The sequence below is a fragment of the Muntiacus reevesi genome, chromosome 2, assembly GCF_963930625.1.
Source record: "Muntiacus reevesi chromosome 2, mMunRee1.1, whole genome shotgun sequence".
Lineage (NCBI taxonomy): Eukaryota > Metazoa > Chordata > Mammalia > Artiodactyla > Cervidae > Muntiacus > Muntiacus reevesi.
Genome location: NC_089250.1, coordinates 180888300 through 180911349, shown reverse-complemented (window position 1 = coordinate 180911349; position 23050 = coordinate 180888300). Strand labels below are relative to the sequence as shown.

The 23050-nt window shown below is 59.5% G+C and overlaps 2 protein-coding genes across 4 annotated transcripts; both read left to right on the top strand.

The window, feature by feature from the left end:
* The first annotated feature begins 287 nt into the window (after positions 1-287).
* Positions 288-4862, top strand: MSRB1 (methionine sulfoxide reductase B1). Of its 2 annotated transcripts, none has more exons than XM_065924032.1 (4): positions 288-446; positions 2135-2283; positions 2604-2718; positions 4020-4862. In XM_065924032.1, the coding sequence occupies exons 1-4, from the start codon at positions 392-394 to the stop codon at positions 4049-4051; spliced, it is 351 nt and encodes a 116-aa protein (XP_065780104.1). In that variant the 5' UTR covers positions 288-391; the 3' UTR covers positions 4052-4862. The 2 variants fall into 2 exon arrangements, with proteins under 2 accessions (XP_065780104.1, XP_065780103.1); XM_065924031.1 differs by having other exon boundaries at positions 2604-2775.
* Positions 4863-4998: 136 nt separating this feature from the next.
* Positions 4999-21995, top strand: HS3ST6 (heparan sulfate-glucosamine 3-sulfotransferase 6). Of its 2 annotated transcripts, none has more exons than XM_065924028.1 (2): positions 4999-7991; positions 21272-21995. In XM_065924028.1, the coding sequence occupies exons 1-2, from the start codon at positions 7741-7743 to the stop codon at positions 21885-21887; spliced, it is 867 nt and encodes a 288-aa protein (XP_065780100.1). In that variant the 5' UTR covers positions 4999-7740; the 3' UTR covers positions 21888-21995. The 2 variants fall into 2 exon arrangements, with proteins under 2 accessions (XP_065780100.1, XP_065780098.1); XM_065924026.1 differs by lacking the exon at positions 4999-7991 and adding an exon at positions 15873-16285.
* The last annotated feature ends 1055 nt before the right edge of the window (positions 21996-23050 follow it).

Here is a 23050-nt window from a genome sequence, read left to right as displayed (position 1 = left end):
AGTTGGGGGGCACGGAAAGGCTGGTCAACAGCCGGTACTCCGGGGCTTAGAGCTGGGAAGGGGAGAAAGCTGACGTGTCTCCCAGTTCTCTGCAGCCGCCGCCCAGTGGCGGACGCGGTTCGGCGGCGCACCCTGCGGCTCGGGGCTGGGCCTCGGGAACCGCAGAGGCAAGGTCCTGGCTGGTGGGCGGGGCCTGCTGGAAGATGGCGGGGGCGAGTCCTCGGAAGGGCCCTCCCGGAGGCGGAAGTCGGAGCGCTAGCTCCGGGGAGGGGTTGGTCCGCGGAAAGGGGCGGGGCAGTGGGAGGCGGGCCCTGCGAGCCCGGGCCCGGGGTCCTGAGTCTGGCCTCGGATCGGTCGGAGGCGGCGGGCGTGCGGCCGTCCCTCCGGCGCCATGTCGTTCTGCAGCTTCTTCGGGGGCGAGATTTTCCAGAGCCACTTTGAGCCGGGTACGAACTGTAACTTCTGGGAGGGCAGCGGGCCGGGCCGTCGCTGCCCTCCGGGTGGCGGCGAAGCCCCAGGAACGCGGAACGAGTGTGGCCGCGCGGAGAGGAGCGCATGCGGGGCAAAGACGATACGGAGGAGGGAGGAGTCTGAGGGGCCCAGAGAGTGGGGGTACCCTAGGGGAGGGAGACGCTGGAGAGAGCACAGGCCCTGAGTGCGAGCGTGGCCCTTTCCGGGGAAATCTGTGCGGTCAGGGTAAGCGCGGGTGGCGACGCCCTTCGGGGTATCCGGGTCAGGATCGGGACTTTAGAGGGACGCCCTGGAAGGTCCTGTCCAGGGGCATCTCCTGTGACTGGCTCCCTCTCCTTGGGGCATTGCGCGGTTCTGACCCCATCCCTTTCTCCTCTCCAGTTCCCCAGACCTGCGGGGTGAGCTGGAAAGCACAGAATGTCCCGTTGGGATCCAAATGTAACTGCCTGGGTGCCTCCCCCGCCTTCCCAGGGGGTCCAGGGTTGGGTAACCAGGCCAGGCTGCCAATGGTCAGTCAAGTTTGACTGGACAGCCTGGGCCAGTTAGGAGATGTGGAAGGTGAGGGGTGAGTGTTTGGTTGGGGCATGGCCCACCCTTAGCCCTGGCCCCAAGCTTTGAAAGATCCAGGTGAATCACATGCTGGGCTGTGCTGCCTGGTCATGGACTAATTTGGTAAAAATATGTCCACAGGCAAGACTAGAGCCGAGACCTACCCCTGGGCGGGGTTTCTTGGGTGTCAACTCTCTAGGGGGCTGGGCTGTGACACTCGGCATCTCTGTGAGCCAGCTGCGACATAGGACCCTCTGGTTGTGGAACTTGGGGTTGTCCTCTGGCTACTCAGCCACACTAGAAACCTCACTTCCACAGTATCTCCTGGTTCCTCTTTTTTTCCTCAAGTTACTGTTAAATGCTGAGTGGTCATGGACTCCAGGGTAGACTGTCTCTAGGCTGGGCAGGGGGCAAAAGGTGACTCAGTACCCCTTGAGGGACCCCCAAGCAGTTTCCTGTTCCGCAAGTCAATTTTGCAAACTTTTTTTCCCCCTCAAAGTGATCTTTTGGGGATAGATTAAAACCCATTTTTCTCCCTGCCCCGTCTTCCTGGGCCCTCTGTCTGGACCAGAAGTGTTTTTGCTGGGATCTTTCTTTTCCTGTTTGGAGAGTAGGCCAGTGGCTGGGCTCCAGTTTAAGGCTTCTTTGGGCAGAGGGTCAGCCATGTGGGAAGGGAGGTGGGCTAGTGGTGGTGGGACTTGTTTGGGTGTATGTGGGGCAGAGCTGTGTCCGCATCAGACTGCCTGGGTTCCTTCCTGGCTGCACACCCTGTAGCTGAATGTTTTGTATCCCTGCGCCTCAGCTTCCTCATCTGTAAAATGGGAACATTTGCGTCACAGGGTTGTTAAGAAGAGCCAGTGAGATAAGTGTGAAAAGTGACTCTCCTGGTCTCTGGCACAGGCTCAGAACCATTCAACATGAGCTCCATGCCATATCTCCCCCACAGAGTTGATGTCCAAGCCTGTGGGTGGTGGGTGGGTGCGTGCGGAGGATGTGCAGCCCACCTAGTAACTGGGGTCCTGCTGTCCTCTCCTGGGGTCTCACCCAGGATTTGGGAGCTCACCCCCGAGGTGCTGGAGCCAGCATCTCTGCTCTTGCCTCCCTTCCGCCCCAGGTATCTACGTGTGTGCCAAGTGTGGCTATGAGCTCTTCTCCAGCCGCTCCAAGTATGCACACTCATCCCCATGGCCGGCCTTCACTGAGACTATCCACGCTGACAGTGTGGCCAAGCGTCCAGAGCACAATCGGCCGGGAGCCATAAAGGTGGGTGGTAGCAGCAGGGCGGCGGGGAAGGGGTGTTGGCCAGGGGGAGCTGAGAACTGGCCCCCCCTCCTTCCTGCTGCTGCCCCTCAGCTGCAGGGCCCTACCCTCTTTCTATTCCAGGCCTCTGGCCTCAGCCTGGGGAGCTGCCACCCCAAACTGTTGGGAGACCCTGGGGCCTTGGTGAGGACAGGGAAACTGCACTGCTTTCTGGGGGAGGCTGTGGGATGGGGCTGACAGCAGTTACCTTGGGAAATGGGCGTGAGGATCCCCACTGCGGGGGCCGTGGCTCTAGCTGTTTTTAATGGCTGTCTTGTCTCCAGGTATCCTGTGGCAGGTGTGGCAATGGGCTGGGCCATGAGTTCCTGAACGATGGCCCCAAGCCTGGACAGTCCCGCTTCTGAATTTTCAGCAGCTCATTGAAGTTCATCCCTAAAGGTGCGCTTGCTTCCTGGCACCTGGGCACAGGCCTGTGTAAACTTCAGAGGCCCAAGGGTACACTGTTCTCATTCATTTATGGTGACAAAGGGTGGGGGCACCAAAGCACACTGCCCAGGTTCTGCCCAGGGCCACTGGAGGGTGGTTGCGGGGCAGGGACAAAAGACAGCTGTCCTGCCTCCCACGCTGGTTGATCACATGCAGGGCAGCACAGAGGCTGAGGACCAGGGCTGTGTGGCTGCAGGCTTGCTTGCCGGCCTTTCTGAGCCGCCTCCTCTTCTGTGCAGTGGGCGTGATGGCACAGTCTCCTTCACAGGCCTGTTGAGACTGGCTGCCCAAGAGTGCTCTGGGTTCTGACATGCAGTAGGAGCTGGCAAATGTGTGCGTGTGTTGGCAGCATTCATCACTGGTGGATATTTAGGGGCCATTTTTCATTTGTGTGCATTTTATCTGAGCTCCCCGGTGACTCAGACAGGAAAGAGTCCTCTGCAATGCAGGAGACCCGGGTTTGATCCTTGGGTCAGGCCTGGAGAAGGAAATGGCAACCCACTCCAGTATTCTTGCCTGGGGAATCCTATGGACAGCAGAGCCTGGTGAGCTACAGTCCATGGGGTCGCAAAGAGTCAGACACAACTGAGCAACTAACGCTATCGGAGGCCAGCCTCCTCTCTGGCCCTCTGCGCTCTGCCTCCCCAGCCGCCCTCTGAACTTCTCTGTGCTCTTTATGGCTCAATCCCCTCTCCTCATTTGTTGCCCATGGGACTGTGGCCAGCCCCCAGTCTCAGTTTTTGTTTTTTAAATATTTATTTCTTTGGCTGCTCTGGGTCCCAGTTGCGACATGCAAACTCTTACTTGTAGCATGTGGGATCCAGTTCCCCAGTCAGGGGTCGAACCCCGGTCCCCTGCAGGGGGAGCACAGAGTCTTCGCCTCTGGACCACCAGGGAAGTCCTCCTAGTCTCAGTTTTATCCTCTGTAAAATGGGGTTGCTAATAGCACCTGCTTGTTCCCTCACTGTGGAGGTTAAGTGAAGGTGTCCCTAAGGGCCAGCATGTGATAAAGGTTTGAGAGTACTTTGTCCTTGTGTGGTTATTCGTCCTCCGGGACGTGTGGAGGAAGGATAGACTCTGGGTTATCCTGCAGTCTCAGCAGATGAACCAGACACACAGATGCCCCAGACTAGGGGTCAGGATCCTCCAGGCCTCGCCGAGCCGCAGGCTGGAGACACTGGGATAGCCCAGGGAGCGGTGTCAGACCTGTTAACAGCGACTTGTTTCTCTCTCCCCTCCCTCATGTCTTTCAGGCGAAGAAACCTCTGCCTCCCAGGGACAGTAGGCGGGCTACCCATACCCAGATCAGGTGGATACCACCTGATGCCACCCACCTCAGTCGTGGAGCCACAGACAGAGCAGTGGGGTCGGGATTGGGAGAAAGGAGTAACTGAAACCTCAGGAAGACTCCCGAGGCCTTGGCTCTTGCTGGGAAGAGAAGGCTTACACTCAGCTGCCAGGACGGGCCCTGCTGTTGGCTCACACAGGGTCTCAGGGTGTGGACTCCAGGCCTGGTCTATCTTTGGATGATGCTGCAAGCCCCACCTTCTCTTCCTCTCAGCCCACTGCCCCCTTACTGCCTGTCTGGACTAACCCCATGGGGCCCAGCCCTGAGATGGCACCGCCCTCACCAAAGCTCTTGCCCACCTTCTCCAGGCTGTGCCAGGAGATGGGATGCAGACAGGGGTGGCTCTGCCAGCTGCCCCAGCCTGGTCACTCTATGATTCTCTCTGGTTAAACCCTTGCAGGCAGCCAGAGTGGTGATGACCTGTGACCCGCTGGGGAAGCAGGCAGAGGGGATGGACTCTGACCTCAGTTACAGGAGGAGAAATCCCAAACCTGGTTGCGCCATCTGTGCGGATGTGGCTTGCCTCACTCGGGCTTAGGAAAGCAGCCTGTTGCTTCATCATCTTGACAGTGCAAGGCTGGGGACCCTGAGCTCACAGCCTCCTGTCAACCCCTCCCAGTAAACAGTGAGTGAACCTCACTGCATGTGCTCTGAGGCGCCTGCCATCAGCGGGGGGAGGGTGAAGCCCCTTCCATCTTGAATCCTCTCTAGAGTAATCAGGAGGAGACCAGTAAACAAATGGAACCCAGGCTTGCTGTCTTTATTAACCACATCAGGAATTACAGGAGAGCTGCTGTCATTGAACTAACTGGAAGCCTGGAATGCATGGGAGTCACTGGATCCTAGGGCAGCAGGGCCAATGGCGGCTCACAGTGCCGGTCAACAGAGTCAAAGCGGTTGTCAGAATAATCTGACTCACACAGAATTAGAGTCGGCCAGTTGGGCAGGGTGTTTCTCAGAGCGAAGTAGATTGGAAGCCTGATCTCGCTTGATCTGTATGAGCAGAGGTCTAACTTGAATCATAAAGATGATTTCCTCCTTGCCATTTCCTCCTCCAGGGGATCTTCCTGACCTAGGGCTTGAACCTGCGTCTCTTATATCTCTTGCATTAGCAGGTGGGTTCTTTACCACTAGTGCCACCTGGGAAGCCCTGTATGAGCAGAAGTCTAACTTGAATCATAAAGACAGACACTAGACTCCTGTCAATTCACAAGCTTGAGCCAGTTTGTGCTGTCACTCAGTCATGTCTCACCTTTGTGACCCTATGGACTGTAGCCCGCCAGCTTCCTCTGCCCATAGGATTCTCCAGGCAAGAATACTGGAGTGGGTTGCCATTTTCTCCTCCAGGGGAACTTCCCAACCCAGGGATGGAACCCACATTTCTGTCTCCTGCATTGGCAGGCAGATTCTTTACCCACTGAGCCCACCTGGGAAGCCCTTGAGCCAGTTTGCATGCCATAAATGAATGAATGAATGAATGAATCAGAGCCAGCTGAGTGGTCAGCAGGAAACTGAGCTCCAGGGCCAGGAAGGACCTTGGACTTTGCTTATCTCTCCCAGCACTCCTGGCTCTGCATTCTGGCTAGGGTGTCCCCTGAGCTTGAACTTGGCTCAAGAGCAAGTTGGCTTCCTGGGGCAAGCTGGGCCCATGTGTCCAGGCCACACCCCTGTGGCTGCCCCTTGGGCTCAGAGCTATAGCACAGTGGGCTGGGGGTCGGGCCTGGGGATGGTGAGACTTGTGGGGGAGCTGTGAGTGGCAGTGCTCATTTGTACAGGGTGGTAACTGGGGGCTGGCAAGCTGTGTTCTGGGAGGAAGGGAGTGAGGAGAGTGAGCACCAGGACCCCAAGGTCCCCTTATGCTGGGAGCCTGGAAGTGGATGGCCCCTGACAGTGTTTCTATCAAAGGCTGGGTGGAATCATAAATCCACCCCACCCCCCTGTAGGATTGCATCATAACCTCTGGCCTGCAGCTGCAGTTCCTTCTTGAGAAACAAAAGGCTTTTTGAGAGCCCATCCCCCTCTGCCCCCTACCTCTGCTTGCTTTGCCGGGTGGAGGCCCCGGGACACAGCCTTTTGAGCCAAGGGTTGCATGCAGGGGCAGACAGCTCCAGTTGCTCTGCCAACACCAGCCAGCAGGCCCAGGCATGGCAGGGCAGGGCACCTCGGACAGGGGACCAGTGGGACTCTGCTGATCCCCAGCCTGGAGGTGTGAGTGGATGCAAAGTCGCTTCAGCCGTGTCTAACTCTTTGAGACCCCGGGAACGTAGCCCACCAGGCTCCTCTGTCCATGGGATTCTCCAGGCAAGAATACTGGAGGGGGTTGCCATGCCCTTCTCCAGGGGATCTTCCTGACCCAGAGATTGGACTTGAGTCTCCTGCATTGGCAGGTAGTTTCTTTACCACTAGCGCCACCTGGGAAGCCTGGAGACTGGGCTCAATAAACACAGCAGATAATTGAATTGATGATGCCTGGGGCTTTCACTCATCCAGGGCTTTCATTTCTTCTGAGTGACAAGTCCAGTGCCAGGGAGAGCCGTGACCCTGGTGAGGGTGCTACTCAGGTCCTGTTGGTAGGTCTCAGGACCTCCTGACACCCTGCATGCATGTGGGCAGGGGCAGCACATGGAAGGGGGCGCCTGCAGAGGTCAGCGAAGGTCACCACCAATCCAGCCACATGCCCCCACCCCATCCCAGGCCCAGCTGGGGGCCTAGTGCTATGATCCCCTTCCGAGTCAACCAGTCCTCAAGGTCCTTTCTGGGAGTGGGCACAGGGACCGTGTGCAGGGAGGACCGGCAGAGGCCGCTCAGGCCCCTGGAGCGCCCGAGCAGTTCTGAGCGGCGCGGCACTTCCCCGTGGTGTCGCCGGGGGCGCTGCGGCAGCAACTTCGACGGCTGGGCGGGTCCCCGCCCCCGGCTCCCGCCCTCGCCGCGCTTCCCCGCCGCACTAAGGAATCAGCGCCCGCATCGTCCCGTCTCCAAGCCAGGCTGGCTCAAGAAGCCAGTGCCCCCCAACCTCCCCCACGGGCAGAGGCCTCCTGGCGTCCGAGGGTGCGGCGGAGGCGCATTTAGTGGGCTTCAAGACAGTTACTGGTCGGAGGACTTCCCTGGTGGTCCAGTGGCTGAAACCCTGCACTTCCAATGCAGGGGACCCAGGTTAGATCCCTGGTCAGGGAACTAAATCCCATGTGCTGCAGCCAAAGAACCCGCATGCCACAGCCAAGATCAAAGAGCCCACATGCCAGCAGCCAAAACTTGGTGTAGGGAAATACATAAATAGTAAAAAAGAAAAAGACAGTTTCTGGTTGAGACTTCCTTGGCAGCCCAGTGGTTGAGACTCCTTGCTTTCAGAGCAGGAGGCAGGGGTTATGCTCTGGTGTGGGGATAGCAGTGGAGGCCCAGTGTGCCTCTTTCTGGAATCAGCAGAAGCAGACAGAGCTGGGGGCTGGGAAGGTGGTGACTGATCCTTCCCAGCCCCAGCCAAGCCCCAGACCCTTCTCCAGGGCATTTGGGTGGGACCCACCTGCTCTGATGCCCCTAGCCTCCTCTCTGTGGCCCTTCCACACCTTCGTCGTATCTGCTGGCCCACGCTGGGTGCTTCGTTGCTCAGTGTCTGACTCTGCGATTCCATGGTCTGTAGACCACCAGGCTCCTCTGTCCATGGGGATTCTCCAGGCAAGAATACTGGAGTGCGTTGCCAGACCCTCCTCCAGGGGATCTTCCCAACACAGAGATCGGACCAAGGTCTCTCGCATTGCAGGAGGATTCTTTACCATTTGAGGGGGCACCAATTCCTGAGGTTCCACCTCCCACGCATCTTTGTCCACTTCTCCCAGTTGTCCCCACCAGTGTGGTCTTTGAACAATAATCATCAAACCAGGTAACTTCCCTCAGTGGTTCCGTCATGCTCTGCCTGCCAAGGCTCTGCAGAACCCCCTCTCGTCTTGATCCTTGATCCCCGACTCCATAAGTGGTAGCAGAGTTGTTTATTTATCATAACTGTGTTTTTATTACGCACACCATCTGCACCCAAACCCCCTGTGCCTGGGCCTCTAGACCAGGCAGATTCCACTCTAGAATGGTGGAATCTCATTCCCTCGATCTTTCCCGGCATCAGGGTCTTTTCCAATGATGCTGTTTCCAACAGGTGGCTAAAGTATTGGAGCTTCAACTTGGAAAGATTGAGGGCAGGAGGAGAAGGGGGTGACAGAGGATGATATGGTTGGGTGGTATCACCTACTCAATGGACATGAATCTCGAGCAAACTCTGGGAGATAGTGAAGGACAGGGAAGCCTGGCATGCTGCAGTCTATGGGATCACAAAGAATCAGACATGACTGAGCGACTGCACAACAACAATCTTTCCCTGCCCCAAAGAGTGAGCCCTGAAACGGGGCTGCATGTGGCAGCATCAGATGAATGCGCACCAAACCACACTGCCTCTGCTTGCTCCCTCTGTGGGGGCCGCACAGTCTCAGGAAGAGCGAACCACACATCTGTGTGAGTGTGTCCGTGGCCTGGGGGAGGCAGGAACGCCAGTCACCCTACCCCTGGCCCTGGACTCTAGAGCTAGAGGAGCTTAGGGGTAAGACGCGGAGGGAAGATGGTTGGTGAGGTTCTGGCAGCAGACAAGAGGTGGGGCTGCCGGGGAGGGGGTTACCTGCCAATAATCTCCTTCCGCCCCAGTCCCTCAGCTCCCCCAGCACCTGTCTCTAGGCGTGACTTGTTCCTCGTAAAACCGTGGAGATTATCTGTGTTTCAGCCTCTGGCTTCATGTCTTATCATGTTTCATCTTCAGTCAGGACATTTACAAGCTCCTGTTGGCTTCAAAGGGCTTGGCGGCTGCACTGATGGAGGCTGGAACAGAGAGGAGAAAGGCCCAGGGGCTCTGCTCCCCGAGATGCTGTCTGCCTGCTGCTGGTGGCTTTTCGGTCCCTTAGTCTCGGCTAGGGTGGGGTGTTTGTGCTCCATCCCTGAGGTCGAGCCCCTGGGATGTGCCTGGAAGTCGGGGGAGGACAGGGAAGCCAGTGTCAGAGGAAGGACAGTGCTGACCGTATGGGGGACAAGGGTGGAGTCACTGTTCTCTGAGGAGGGTGTGGCGGTCAGGCTTTCAGGTCCTGTTGTCTGAGCAGGGAGCCTGCTCCTTAGTGGGGGATCTGGTGGGGAGCAGAGCAGAGTGCAAGTTGCATGTCCAGGATGTTCGGCCCTGGGGCTCTGGGCTCTGGGTCTTCTCAAGCCCTAGTTGAACAAGCCTGGCTGAATGCCCATCTGCCCGTCTGTCTGGCCAACTGTGGGCACGGGGTGTTTCCCCTAGAAGCACAGGTGGATGGGTGTGAGGGGCATGGGCCTCCGTGGGGGGTTGTTCCCTGGCCTTGCTGACTGTGAGTAGGTCACTGGTGTGCAGAGAGGTTCAAACTTGGGGCTCTCCACATGGGACAGGGGATGGTGGCTGGGGCTGGTGGGGAGGCCTCCGAAGCCCCTCTTGCCTGTGTGCATGTGAGTGTGGTCCTGGCCCTTGCAGAGCATGAGCTTCCTGAGCCTGCACTGGCCCCCCAGTTCCTGATGGAATGTGTTCAGCCCGTGGGGGCCCCCTTCAGGGCACAGACAGACCTGGCCACAGAGCCCCAGCGGCCATTCTTGGATGACTCCCAGACTTCTCCAAGGCTCCAAGAGGCCCAGCATGCGGCTGCGAAGCTGGAGGAGGTGGGGGGGCAGAGGAAGTCCTGTTTCTGTGGGCCCCCCTTTCTGCCCTCTTTAGACTCACCTTGGGTCTAAAGGCTGTTACCAGCCTTCTCCTTTGTGAGGCTGGGACTCCCAGCCTAGGAGGACTGTTATAAACGGAGCTGGGCCAGGCTGGTGGGTGGGAAGCAGCTTGCAGGGCCCACTTATGCGTCCTGGGACTTGGAGCCCCGCCCTCTCCTGGGGAAGCAGGGGCCCGGTGGCAAACGGCCCTCTTTCTTCTGAGCCCCCCAGGAAGACCCACTGAGAGGGGTGAGGGTGGCTGGAGGCAAGCTGGGGCCATCCTGGCACGGGAGATGGTTCTGGCTCCTCCTGGCAAACCCCAGGTCCCCAGGCAGGCTTGGCGCATATGTGTGAACACGCAGTGGGTCCCCACTCCTAGGAATCCTGTCTGCCCTGCAAGCATTTCTGTCCCTCTGTGTCTTCACATTTAGCTGGTCTCTAGGAACAAGACCCTGCTGCTACTGCTGCTGAGTTGCTTCAGTCATGTCCGACTCTGAGACCCCATGGACCGTAGCCCGCCGGGCTCCTCTGTCCATGGGATTCTCCAGGCAAGAATACTGGAGTGGGTTGCCATTTACTACTCCAGGGTATACTGCTGACCAGGGATGGAACACGCGTCTTCTGCATTGGCAGGAGCGCGCTTTACCACTAGTGCCACCTGGAGCACCCTGGGACTAGGGAGGCCCTTCCTCTCCAGCCTGGTCCCCAGGAGGACAAATTAAGAAGTCCTTAGGGCTCCCCTTCTTGTGCCAGTCACTGTCACATGCCCACTGCCTCCATATCACAAAGAGCTTAAAAGCCAGGCGCGCAGAGAGGTGGGGGCTGGTGTCATCTCCACCTCATAAAGTAGGGGAGTGAAGCTCAGAGAGGCTGGCCCCCTGCCGAGGGCGCATGCTAGGAGGGTCAGAGCTGGGCCTGAGTCCGCCTTCGTCGCTGAGGAGTCCTTGCGGCTGGCTTTGTGCTGAGCTGCACGCCCCCACGCCCATGGATGCCTGCCCCTCGCTTCCCACCAGACTGGGCTGGGCTATGGGGGTGGGTGGGGCAGGTGGGGAGACGTCTCTCAGGGGCGCCTTCCCGGGAGGGAAACCGCATCCTCTATATGCTCGGGCAGACCCGGCATCTGAAGTGGAAAAACCCCACACAAATCAAGGACAGCTGGGCCCACCCTCGGCCTCGGCCCCCTCTGCTCGGCTCCCCTCGCAGACTGAGGAATCTCAGAGGGCTGCGGGGGAATGGGTCTGGGGGGCGAGGGTGTGGTCTCAGGGAGGAAGTTTCTGGAAGCCCTGCATGTGTGAAATCTCCCCCAGCTGTGCCCCGCGGAGGGAGGGACTGAATGGTGTTATTAATCATTTTCCAGAGTGGAGCCGCACACCCTGAGAGGATGCCTCTGGGGGCCTGGACTGGGCAGGGGACAGCCTGGGAAGGAGAGGAGCATGGGGGAGGTGGTCCACACCTAGACTGTCTCAGACATACACGCAGAGTTGGCCACTCAGCCACTCAACACAGGTTCATGAGCACTCACGATGCTTAGGTATGGAGCCACGGAAGGATCAAGACCGACCCCATCCCTGGCCTTGCAGAGCGCATGGGTGGGTGGAGGAGGTAGGTGGGGATCAAAATCGCCCGCAGGGAAATCATCACTGTCTGCGAAGGAGACGCAGACACAGCTGGGATGGCTGGCTCATAGACCTGTGAGGCCAGGCTGGACTGTCCGCGCACTGCGACCTTGCCCCCGGGACTCTCTCCGGGGTCGCCCACCCTGGCTCTCCCCCAGGCATGCTGTGTACTTGACCTCTTCCACCTTCTCCCTGCTCAGGCCCTGCTGCCGTGTTAGATACAACTTCTCTGCACGTCTGATGGCTGGCCAGGGAGGGTGAGCAGATGGACCTTTGCCTGGCCCCTGCCTGGGCAGGGGACCCAGATGAAGTGAAAGGGGAATTGAAATTGGGCCATGTAGAGCCCTCAAAGCTAAGGGGCCCCCGCGGAGATCAGACTGGACAGAAAGGTGTGGTTGACACCTGTTTTCTCTGGACAGGAAATGTGACCACAGGGCAGGAGTTGAGCCACTCTCGCAGGGCACAGGGGCCCCCGCTCGCCCTGAGCCCCCATGGCCGGGTCTCTCCTGGAGCCCCAAAGTGACTTTTCACCAAGCGGTTCAGAGGAGGTGATCCACCCTCCCTAGGTCACACAGGAGAAAACTGGACTCTGGTGGCAAGGCAGGGTGGAGGGGTCAATCAGACATCCTGTGGAGGAGGGAAGGCAGCAGCCCTGAGGGTGAGGAGTACGCAGACATAGATGCTGAAACTTCCATATTTAACCTTCAAAAGGACTCTTCAGGGGGTTCCCTGGTGGTCCAGTGGTTAGGATCTGGCACTTCCACTGCCGGGTCCTTGGTTCAACACCTGGTGGGGAAACTAAGACCCCACAAGCTTCATGTAGTTAAAGAAAAAAATGAAAGAGGACTCTTCATAAAGGGATAAACATAGTTACCATCTGACTGGGCAATTTCACTCCTAGGTATATACCCAACATAAATGAAACTTAGGCTCACGTGAGATCTTGTAAATGAACGTTCACAGCAGCATGATTCTCAGTAACCAAAAGGTGGAAAAAAATGCAAGTATTCACCAACTGATGAATGGATAAGCAGAACATGGTCCATCCACACAGAGGAGTATTACACAGCTATGAAAAGAGGGAAGCACTGACATTCACACTACAGTATAAACGACCCCTGAACACACTATGCTGAGTGAAAGAAGCCAGCTGCAAAAGGTCATATAATGTATGATCTCCACGTGTATGATACGTGGAGAAGAGGCAGATTCAGAGACAAAAAGTAGATAGTGGTGGCCAGGGGCTGAGGGAGGGAAGAATTGATGCTTTTGAACTGTGGTGTTGGAGAAGACTCTTGAGAGTCCCTTGGACTTCGAGGAGATTCAACCAGTCCATCCTAAAGGAAATCAGTTCTGAATATTCATTGGAAGGACTGATGCTGAAGCTGAAACTCCAATACTTTGGCCACCTGATGTGAAGAACTGACTCATTGGAAAAGACCCTGATGCTGGGAAAGACTGAAGACAGGAAAAGGGGATGACAGAGGATGAGATGGTTGGATGGCATCACTGACTCGATGGACGTGAGTTTGAGCAAGCTCTGGGAGTTGGTGATGGACATGGAAGCCTGGCGTGCTGCAGTCCATGGGGTTGCAAAGAGTCGGACATGACAGAGTGACTGAACTGAACTGAGCTGCTGACAGGTATGTGATTTCTTTCTAGAGTGATGAATATGTTCTGGAACTCATTGTCGTGATGGTTGTACAACACTGTGAATATGCTGAGAACTGTTGAATTTGAGAATGGTGGCCGAATTAGGTGGCTGAATTGCATGGTAAGGGAATTGTGTTTCAATGAAGCTCTTCCTTCAGAGTCAGGATGGAGTTTTCCACTCCATCCACCAGAGATCTGGGCTGGCAGGAGCCTGAGGGCAAGCTCTAGAGGAGGAGGAGGCTGGGATGCACTCCCCTGGGACAGCCTTGGCTCTCTCCATCCTCTGCCTCCCCACCCGGCCCCCATCACTGTGCTCTCTGAAGCTGAGCCTTCCCCCGGCCAACTGGGATGCTTTCCTGCTGCTTGCCTCACCATCATCTCCTCTAGAAATCCCTCCTCAGCCTCTCCCTCCACTCCCATCCTTCCACTGGCTGGTTTTTATTGAGTGCCTGTCAGGTACCAGGCTCCACGAGGTGCTGGGGATACACTGGTGAACAAACATCCCAAGGCTGTCTTCCTGGATGTCCCCAGATCTGCACCCACCCCTCACCTGAGAGGGCTTCCCTGATGGCTCAGATGGTAAAGAATCCGCCTGAAATGCAGGAGACCCGAGTTCGATCCCTGGGTTGGCAAGATCCCCTGGAGATGGGAATAACTATCCACCCTGAATTCATTGGAAGGACTGATGCTGAAACTGAAGTTCCAATACTTTGGCCACCTGATGCAAAGAGCTGACTCATTGGAGAAGAGCTGACTCATTGGAAAAGAACTTGATGCTGGGCAAGACTGAGGGCAAGAGGAGAAGGAGGTGACAGAGGATGAGATGGTTGGATGGCATCACCAACTCAATGGATGTGAGTTTGAGCAAACTCCAGGAGATGGTGAAGGACAGGGAAGCCTGGTGTGCTGTAGTCCATGGGGTCACAGAGAGTCAGACACGACTTAGTGACTGAACGATGACAGCTCACCTGGGAGCCAGGTGGTGGGTGGAGATAGGGGATCAACTGCCAAACATGGAGCAGACTCTTGTCCCTGAACATCACTCCCCCACCCCCAGCATGTTCGGTGTCCTGCTGTTCTTGGTGAATTCTTTCTGGAAACTCCCCAAGCAGGCGCACATGTGTGTGTGTGTGTGTGTGTGTGTGTGTGTGCGTGTGTGCTAAGGGCAGGGACTAAGGGAAAGGCATGCCCAGGAGGGAGTACAGCCAATGCCTAGCCAATGTTGGTGCTGGGGCAGGGAGACAGAAGGGCCACCAGTGTTTAAAGCTGGAGTTCGGAGCCCTGAGAAGTGGTTGCTGAGGTTGTTGTTGGGTGCTGCAGGTGGAGTGGGTGGCTCTAACGAGAACCAGACTGTCTGGAACAAATCCTGTTTTAAGCTAGACCAGAAGAAGAACTTCCTGTGACCCTGCGTGTGCCGGCATGCACCCGAGATGGTGCTGTGCCAACACTCTGCCCACGGGGCTCCTGGCGGAGTCTTGCCTTGACAAGCAGGTGCAGGTATGGCATCTGGGAACTGGGCTGGGGCGCTGGTCAGTGGTTTTCACCCCTTGGCTCTGCAGGTGGGTCGTGGAGGCCCCTGCCCCGGGGGAAGTGCTCCAGGGTTCTCTTAGGTCAGGATACCATTAGGCCCAGGAGCGGCCCATTAACCAGTAGAGGCTGTTGGTGTCTGGCCACTGGTTGGGGGAAGCCTGGCCTCTTTGAGGAGTTCATGCCCACCTGCCCCAGCCCCGAGGCCAGGAAGGCTGGGGAAGAGGCAAAGGGAGCACGTGGGTTCCATTCTGTCTGTCCCTGGGGCTGTGCTTGCCCTCTCCTGGCCGGCCTTCCAAGGCTGTGCTAGGGGCTCAGTCAGCCTGGGATATCAGAAAAGTCCCTGAGTGTCCAGCGCCCAGCAGGTCTTGTTACTGGGATGGGCCCTGAATTTCCCTGCCCCTCAGAAGAAGCTCTCTCAAAGGACACCCACTCCTGGTTTCCCCATCACAGGTAGGTCTCCTGAATCCTTCACATCTCCAATACAGCCGCTTCGCCAGCGTCAGAGATGGGCCACTGACGTCCCATGGGGGACACCGGGGGCCTAGGCTGCACACACAGACACGTGGAGAGGCTCAGGAGACTGAGGTCTGAATTCCACTGGGCCTGTCTCCCCTGAGTATGTCTCCTGGACTTTAAAATGGTAATCAACTTGGCTAGTCCTCTCCAACCGCCCTGTCCGTCACCCTGGCGCAGGGCAACAGGAAACCGATTGTCAGCAAGGTGAGCCGGTTCCCGCCGCAGACTTCCCACTTTCCCGGAGCCCCTCTGAGCACCAGGACCGGATCCGCGAGCCACCTTGACCCACTTGTTCCGCCCGCGCACCTGCCGCGTCGCCCGGGGCGGCGATCGGCCCTCTAGGAGCGGGTCCTTTGGATAGCAGCGCAGTCCTGTCACCGTCCTGCGGCCGCCGCCGCCGCATCCCGAGCGGGCTGGGGCCTGGGGTCTCCGAGAGGGCGTGCCAGGCTAATCTCTAAGGCCCCGAGTCGCGCCGCGGCGCCCGTGGGTGCCGGTGTGTCCTGGGATGAGCAGTGGTCTAGGAGGGGCGGGGCCTCTGGGCGGGGCGGGACCTCCCGCCCTCGCACTGGTCCCGCCCCGCTCGCAGAAGACCCGGCAGTGGGGCGCAGAGCAGAAGTCCGGCGCCGACGGGCTGCGCGTGGCGCCGGCGGGGATGTGCGCCCTCCTGCAGCCCGCGCTCGCAGGCCTGGGCGCGGTGCGGCCCCATGGCAGGTAGCGGCGGCCTGGCCGGCGGGGCCGGGGGCAGCCAGGGCACCGCGGCAGGGCCCGGGGCCGCGCTTCGGGCGTCCCGTGCGCCTTTGCTGTTCGCCGTGCTGGTTCTCGGCGCTTACTGCCTCTGCGCCCTCCCCGGACGCTGCCCGCCGGCCGGCCGGGTCCCCGCGCCGGCCCCTGCGCGCGCCGAGCCGCCCCGCGCATCCCGTAGCCCCGGGGCGCCGGGTCTGCCAGTGGCCAGTGGCTCGGGCCGGCGGCGCTTCCCGCAGGCCCTCATCGTGGGCGTGAAGAAAGGTGGCACGCGCGCCCTGCTGGAGTTCCTGCGGCTGCACCCCGACATCCGCGCGCTCGGCTCGGAGCCCCACTTCTTCGACAGGTGCTACGAGCGCGGTCTCGCCTGGTACCGGTGAGCGCCCGGGCCCGTCGGTCCCATCGGTTTCCTGGCGGGTGCCTTCGGGGAAACGGCGTGGTGCGCTCCAGGGGCTTCGTTGGGGACGCGGCGGGGCGAGGACTCGGGGTATCTTCTGGGGCTGAGACCAACCTGCGTGCGGGCTGAGATTTGACTTCCTTAAGCGGATTTTATGGAAAAGAAGATGGGTGGCCGTGGTCTCCCAGAAACTTTGAAAACTCCGGGGAAAGCCTTGGTTAGGGGGCTAGAGTGTGATTCCGGCTGAGAAGTAGTTTCCAGCCAGTGGGGTCTGAGGCGCTTTGAAAATGCTTCCTGCTCAGTCGCCCCTCTCTGCTGCGGCGCTTTGAAAATGCTTCCTGCTCAGTCGCCCCTCTCTGCTGCATCACTCGGGGAAGGAAAGCCTGTCTGAACTCTGGTCAGTGACCTTAGGGAAGGGCCTCCTGGTTCCTTGCAGCCTCTTAGAAGTATCTGTCACCCCATTCCCACCCCAGGATCCCGGATCCTGGAAAGAGGAATCCTTCTCTGCAGTACTGGGGGTCTGGAGAAAGTCTGGTCTTTACAAAAGAGGAGGATGCCTTTGAGTCAGTGTCCAGGGATGGGAACTGGGGCCTCAACTTCATGTTATGGGATTCTGTAGCCACCCTCACTCCCACCAGGTACGGCCTCAGGGGTGTGGAGGAATGAGGGGGGCACCAGCCCCCACTGAAGTAGCCTGTTTTGGTGGCTGATTGAACACCAGCCCCTCCCTGCGGAGGTTCGTAGGGAGGAGTGAGCATGAGGCCCTGTCTGCTGCCTCTGTTGTTCGGGCACAAGTCCGCCTCGGTGCCCTATACCTCCCTTCGGGAAAATGAGAGCTTACAGATGGAGAGTGAGTCACCCCACTCCCTGTGGCACCCACCTCATCCCCAAGTCCAGGCCTAGCCCCTAAGAGCCAACGAGGACCCTGCCCACAGTCACCTGGTGAACAAGCGGCGACTGGATGGTGGCAGGACCCAGACTTTTGACCTCCTTGTTTACCAGGCTTTCTGTACCCAGATTCCACCCTGCCTCCATCCCCTTTTTATCTTTGCTTTTTGCATCAGAATCACTCAAGGATTGGCAGGGTTCCCACTGAGAATTGGGGGTCTGGCTCCTGAACTCTGAAGGGTGGCTGCCTTTAGGGGTCTGGGAAGTTGTGTGGTGATGGGGGAGGTGGGTCCATCCTTGGAGCTGAGTGTCTGAATCCCTGCCTTCTCGATGATTACGGAGAGACCACTGCCCACTCTGACAGTGCTCCAGCACCCCAGAGCATCCTTTATTTACCACTTCTGTGCACAGAAGGAAGAGGGGGAGGGGAGGGAGAAGGAGGAGGGGAAAGTGGGCTCCAGTGGGCAAACCTCAGAGCTCGGCCCTGATCGGCTAGCCAGGGAGGGGCTGTGGGGGCTCTAGAGCTGGGTTTAGACCTAAAAGGGTTCTCAAAGAGCTGGGGATCTTGAGGCCCCCATCCAGACAGGCCCTCCCTGGGCACACGCTCCAGCTTTGGGGGACTGGTCTGGGGAGCCTAAGGGTCCTGAGAGGAAGCCAGCTGGACCCAGACTCCGGGTCAGGTCTTTAGCTCTGGGGAGGGGTTTTTGGGCCACTGACATCTCTGAGGCCCAAGATGAGAGTGGGAGGGATTCTGGTCTGTTTAAGTGGTGGAGGAGGAGTCCTTCCTCAGCCCAGCCTCTGTGCGGGGATGGGGGGCACCGAGCGTGCAGAGGGTCGGTCCGGTCCCTCCTGCCCCTTTAATCCGGAGCTGTCCCTTGGGGCTGGCTAGCACTGACCTCACCGGTGGTGCAGGCCTGAGCTTCTGGAGGGCATGTGCCCATGTGCACAGCTGGGCTTGGCGTTGCTCACATACGCCTGTGTCCCTGAACCTGACTGTCCTTCCAGCCAGCCCTGTGTGTGCACTGAGCCTCTGAAATCCCACCCCTGCCTCAGTCTCCCTAGCTGCAAAGAGGATGCCCAGCCCCCAGGACGGGTCTGCTCTCAGGACCCTGGACCCAGCCTCCAGGGCTCTTTCTGGGCAGTGGTTTGGGGCAGTGAGCAGAGGAGTGGCTAGTGCCCCAGTTGGGTTTTGGGGACACCCGTTCCTCCCAGACTGTGACTCGGCTGTGGCTCTGGCCCTTCTCTTGGCCTCAGCAGGCATCCTGGGCTACTCAAAGCTGACCTTGGCCAAACCAGTCCCCCTCCCGGGGCCTCAGCTCCTCCCTCAGGCTCTTGAGGGTCCTCCTCCTTGGGGACTGGGGCCCTCAAATGTCTCACATGGCACTTGTTCATCCATTCACTGACTCACCGATCACCTTCTGTCTGGCAGAGGCTGGGGCCATGCAAACACCCCAAAATCTCAGTTCAGTGGGAGTGCCTTGTCTGGGGGAAAGTGGGGGTCGTACTCTGACTGTGGCTTTGGAAAAGCAGACAGACCAGGAGAGGTGCAGGTCTGGGAACCCCCTTGGCTCCTGGCACCATCCTGTTTCACGTGGGAACCCTAGCTGGTTCCTGATGGGTCCCAGGGCCCTCGGGATGGGGCCCAGGCGAGGTGTGAGACACGGAGGAGGGGCACTGAGATGGAGGGAGGCTGAGACAGAGAGGGGTCTGGGGCAGAGGGGGAGCTGAGTGGGGCATGGATGGCCCCCCAAGGTGGAGGGGCGTCCTGAGGCGGAGGGGGGAGTCACCCAGGCTGAATGGAAGCCGCAGGGAAATGCAGACCAGATGAGCTGGGAGCGCGTGTCCACGGAGCAGCCCATCAGATGTTGGCTGTGGGGGGGTCACAGTCCTGCCTCTCTCATCCTCTCCCCCTTCTCTCCTGCCCCCCCAGGAGTCCCCATCCCCACCCTCCTTCCTGCCCGCCTGCCTGGGAGACCGGCTTCTGAGGCCGGGGGTGGGGGGTGGGGTGGGGGCAAGTCATTGATCCCAAAGATCTTAGCTCTCCAAGCTGCTGTGTGGCAAGAGTGGGCACCCCACCCCATCCCATCCCCCTTCCACGGTGGGGCACCTCCCTCTTCCTTGGAGAGAAAGCAGCAGTGGGCACTAAGGCCCCTTTCAGTCTCCCTGACTTCCTTGCCGCCCACCCCCGCCAGGCGTGAGGGAGTGGGACTGCTCAGAATCTGGGCGGCCTGTCTGGGGACTGAGAGAGGGTGCTCCTGGGGTCACCAGGCACCTGGGGAGGAAGGGGATGGGAAGGGGTATCAGTCGGTGAGGAGGGTCCTGGAGCAGTTAGGGCTGGTTCCCTCCCTGCAGGGGATGCTGACTTCTGCTGGGGTCTGTGGGCACTGGCTTCTGTCTGTGGGTCTCAGCATTGAGGTCCAGTGTGGGGAACACCCCTCCTTTTGGCCTCCCTCTCATGGGAAGGGGGGTTCCCTGAGCTGGCCATCCCAGGCTGCAGCCCTGGACTCGGCCCTGGGCCTTGTCCCCACCCCCAGTCTCTTTGAACTCACCCTTCAGTCCCCACCTGCATTCCGGGCTGACATGCCTCCCAGCAGCTGCAGCGCAGGGGTGGGGTGGGGTGGGGGCCCATGCCCTCCCCAGCACTTCCTGCTCCATCTCTGAACCTCAGTGTGCCTGCCTATAGATGGGGCAGTGACTGGTGTGGACGGAGTCCCAGCTCACTCCTGGGATGTGGGGGAGCAGAATTGTCCCCCATGTCTTCCGTAGACCGGCTCTACCCAGGGCTTTATTTCAAGGGATGGGGGCAGCTCCCGTAGCCGGCTGACTACACTGTCTACCCCACTTCCTGGAGCCAAACGGGGGTGTTGGGGGAGTGGAAGGACCCCCGGGACCCACATGTGCACATTCTCTGGTCCTGACATCAGCATCCTCCAAGCTGGCATCCCAACTCATGTTGTCTGTCCACCCAGCAGAGCAGAAGAGGAGACTGCCTCCCCAGGGCCAAGTCCGGGGGTCACTGTCCTGGCTGAGACCCTTCTGGCAGGGACCAGTGCTGGGCGCTGTCTGTGGGGCGGGGCAACTCTGTCAGAGAAGCGGGTAGAGACCCCCCTCTCGAGCGTAGGTCCCAGCCTCTGCCTCTGTTGACCTAGTTCCCTGCCCTCCCTCGGAGTTGTTTGCTCAGCTGGCCCCGCCACTGCACCCTGCCCCGCCCCACCCAGCTCTACCTGGTTGGCAGGGTGGCCGGGACGCTGCCAGGGCGAGGTGCTAGGAGGGGCTTCTCCACGGTTAGGATGGTCAGGGCGCTGTCACCCGCCCTGGGATGGGATCAGTGCCCCCCAGCCCTGGGCCATAGAGAGGGGGCTGCTGAAAGGGCTGCATGCAGCCCTGCGCCCTGGGTTCCCAGTGGGGTCTGGGCAGCTGGACCGCTGGGGTTAGAGACGGGTGCTCAGGCCACCTTGCTAACTTCTGTGGTGTCCTGGGCTGCACTGTGGCTTTCAGCTTTCTGGGGTGGGTAGCGGGTTGGGAAGAATTAGCAGGGCTGCCTTCAGACGCGGGGAGGGGCAATGCAGGGGAGTGACGGAGAGGAAGGCTGGATGCCCTTTGCTGGGGACACTGGTCAATAACTAATGACCTAATTCAGGGGACACCATGAGCCACTTAATGAGAGTGTGACTGGGGTAATTACAGTGCAGGGGCCTGCGGGGGTGGGGGGGCAAGTGGAGCCTTGTGGGCGGCAGGCCTGGGGCCCCTGGCCTCATGAGCATCGGGTCTGGGGTGAGAGGCACCCGTGTCAGGGTTGGGGTGCAGCTGAGCCCTGTGGGGGTGTGAGCAGCCTTGCAAGTTGGGCCCCACTTCCAGCCTGTGCTCAGGCTGGGCACCCTCACAGCCCACACCCCAGGCTGCCCACCCAGGCACTTAGGATGGGTGGGCCTGGCAGGGTGGGTGAGGGGGAGGCTCAGCTACCCGTAGGTTTGGGGCTCCCCTGGCGGGGGCGGTTGATCCTGGCCCTGGGGCAGATCTAGTGTGGGAGGAGGGTCAGCGCCCACTCACACCCCCTCTCCACGCTCTGTCCCGCAGGAGCCTGATGCCCCGCACCCTGGATGGACAGATCACCCTGGAGAAGACCCCCAGTTACTTCGTGACGCGGGAGGCCCCGCGCCGCATCCACAGCATGTCCCCGGCCACGAAGCTGATCGTGGTCGTGCGGAACCCCGTGACCCGGGCCATCTCCGACTACGCGCAGACCCTCTCCAAGACCCCGGGCCTGCCCAGCTTCGGCGCCCTGGCCTTCCGCCGCGGCCTGGGCCCCGTGGACACGGCCTGGAGCGCCGTACGCATCGGCCTGTACGCGCAGCACCTGGACAACTGGCTGCGCTACTTCCCGCTGTCCCGCTTCCTCTTCGTCAGTGGCGAGCGCCTGGTCAGCGACCCCGCCGGGGAGCTGGGCCGTGTGCAGGACTTCCTGGGCCTCAGGCGGGTGGTCACGGACAAGCACTTCTACTTCAACGCCACCAAGGGCTTCCCCTGCCTCAAGAAGGCGCAGGGCAGCGGCCGGCCACGCTGCCTGGGCAAGTCCAAGGGCCGGCCGCACCCGCGCGTGCCCGAGGCCGTGGTCCAGCGCCTGCGGGCCTTCTACCGGCCCTTCAACCGCAAGTTCTACCAGATGACCGGCCAGGACTTCGGCTGGGACTGACGGGGCTGGGGCCCACACCCTGCCTGGGGACGCTCAGTGACCTTAATTTATGTCCATCACCCAGCCGGAGCAGACCCTGAACACACGCTGGGTGGAGAGAAATCTTTACAAAATAAAGTTTGCATCTGTGTTCTTCTAGGAGCCCTTGAGGGTTGGAGGGTGGGGCTGGAGTTGCCACCTCCTGGAGGTAGAAGTGGAAAGTTAAAGTTGCTCAATCGTGTCTGACTCTTCGGGACCCCATAGACTGTAGCCCACCAGGCTCCTCTGTCCATAGGATTCTCCAGGCAAGAATACTGGAGTGAGTTGCCATTCCCTTCTCCAGGAGATCTTCCCGATCCAGGGGTCGAACCTGAGTCTCCTGCACTGCAGGCAGATTCTTTACCATCTGAGCCACCAGGTCAGACCCTCCGAGGTTGGGGATAATCATACCGGCTAACGTGGCCGGGGACCATTCATGCCAGGAGTGGACAGAAGCCTGATCCTTATCTATCCCTTGAGGTGGGCAGTGAGCTTGGCGCCTGTCACAAGCAGCAACTCAGGCTCAGAGAGGTTTGGGTCCTGTTCGGCGACACACAGCTCCGCACTGGTGACTCTGGAGACCACCCTCGGGCTCTCTTCTCCACCCTGGGAGGCCGAGCTGGGCCTTCCCCTGTTCCAGGTGGGGAAGTGGAGGCCCCAGCTTGCCCACCTGAGATGAGTCTGTGTGGTTCTCCAGGCTGCACCCGTGATCCCAGCTCACTCTGTGTCCCTGTGCCCAGTGGACACCTGCTCCTGGAAATCCGGACAGCGGGTGTGGGGGACTCCTGTGTGCAGAGTAGTTCTTCTGACAGCCTCCAGGCAGCTCCCTGCATAGCCCTGCATCACCACCCCGCAGGCTCTGACCATCACAGGCCCCGCCCACCAGACTCTGCAGGGCACGCCCACTCCCCAGGCCCTCTGGGTCCCACTTCTGTGGTGTTTATCCAACTTCCTCCCCTGGGGGTGGGCAAGCAAGAATGCCCAGCTGCAGCCCAGCTGCCAGCTCGGCTCTTAACCAGGCTGGACTGGGGCAGGCTGGGGTGCCCAGTCCATCTGTCTTCCCCCAGAAACCCAGGGCCCCCTCAGTAATGATTGTCACCTGCCTCTGGCCATAGTGCTGTCTGCCAGGTGCTCACCAGCTGTCC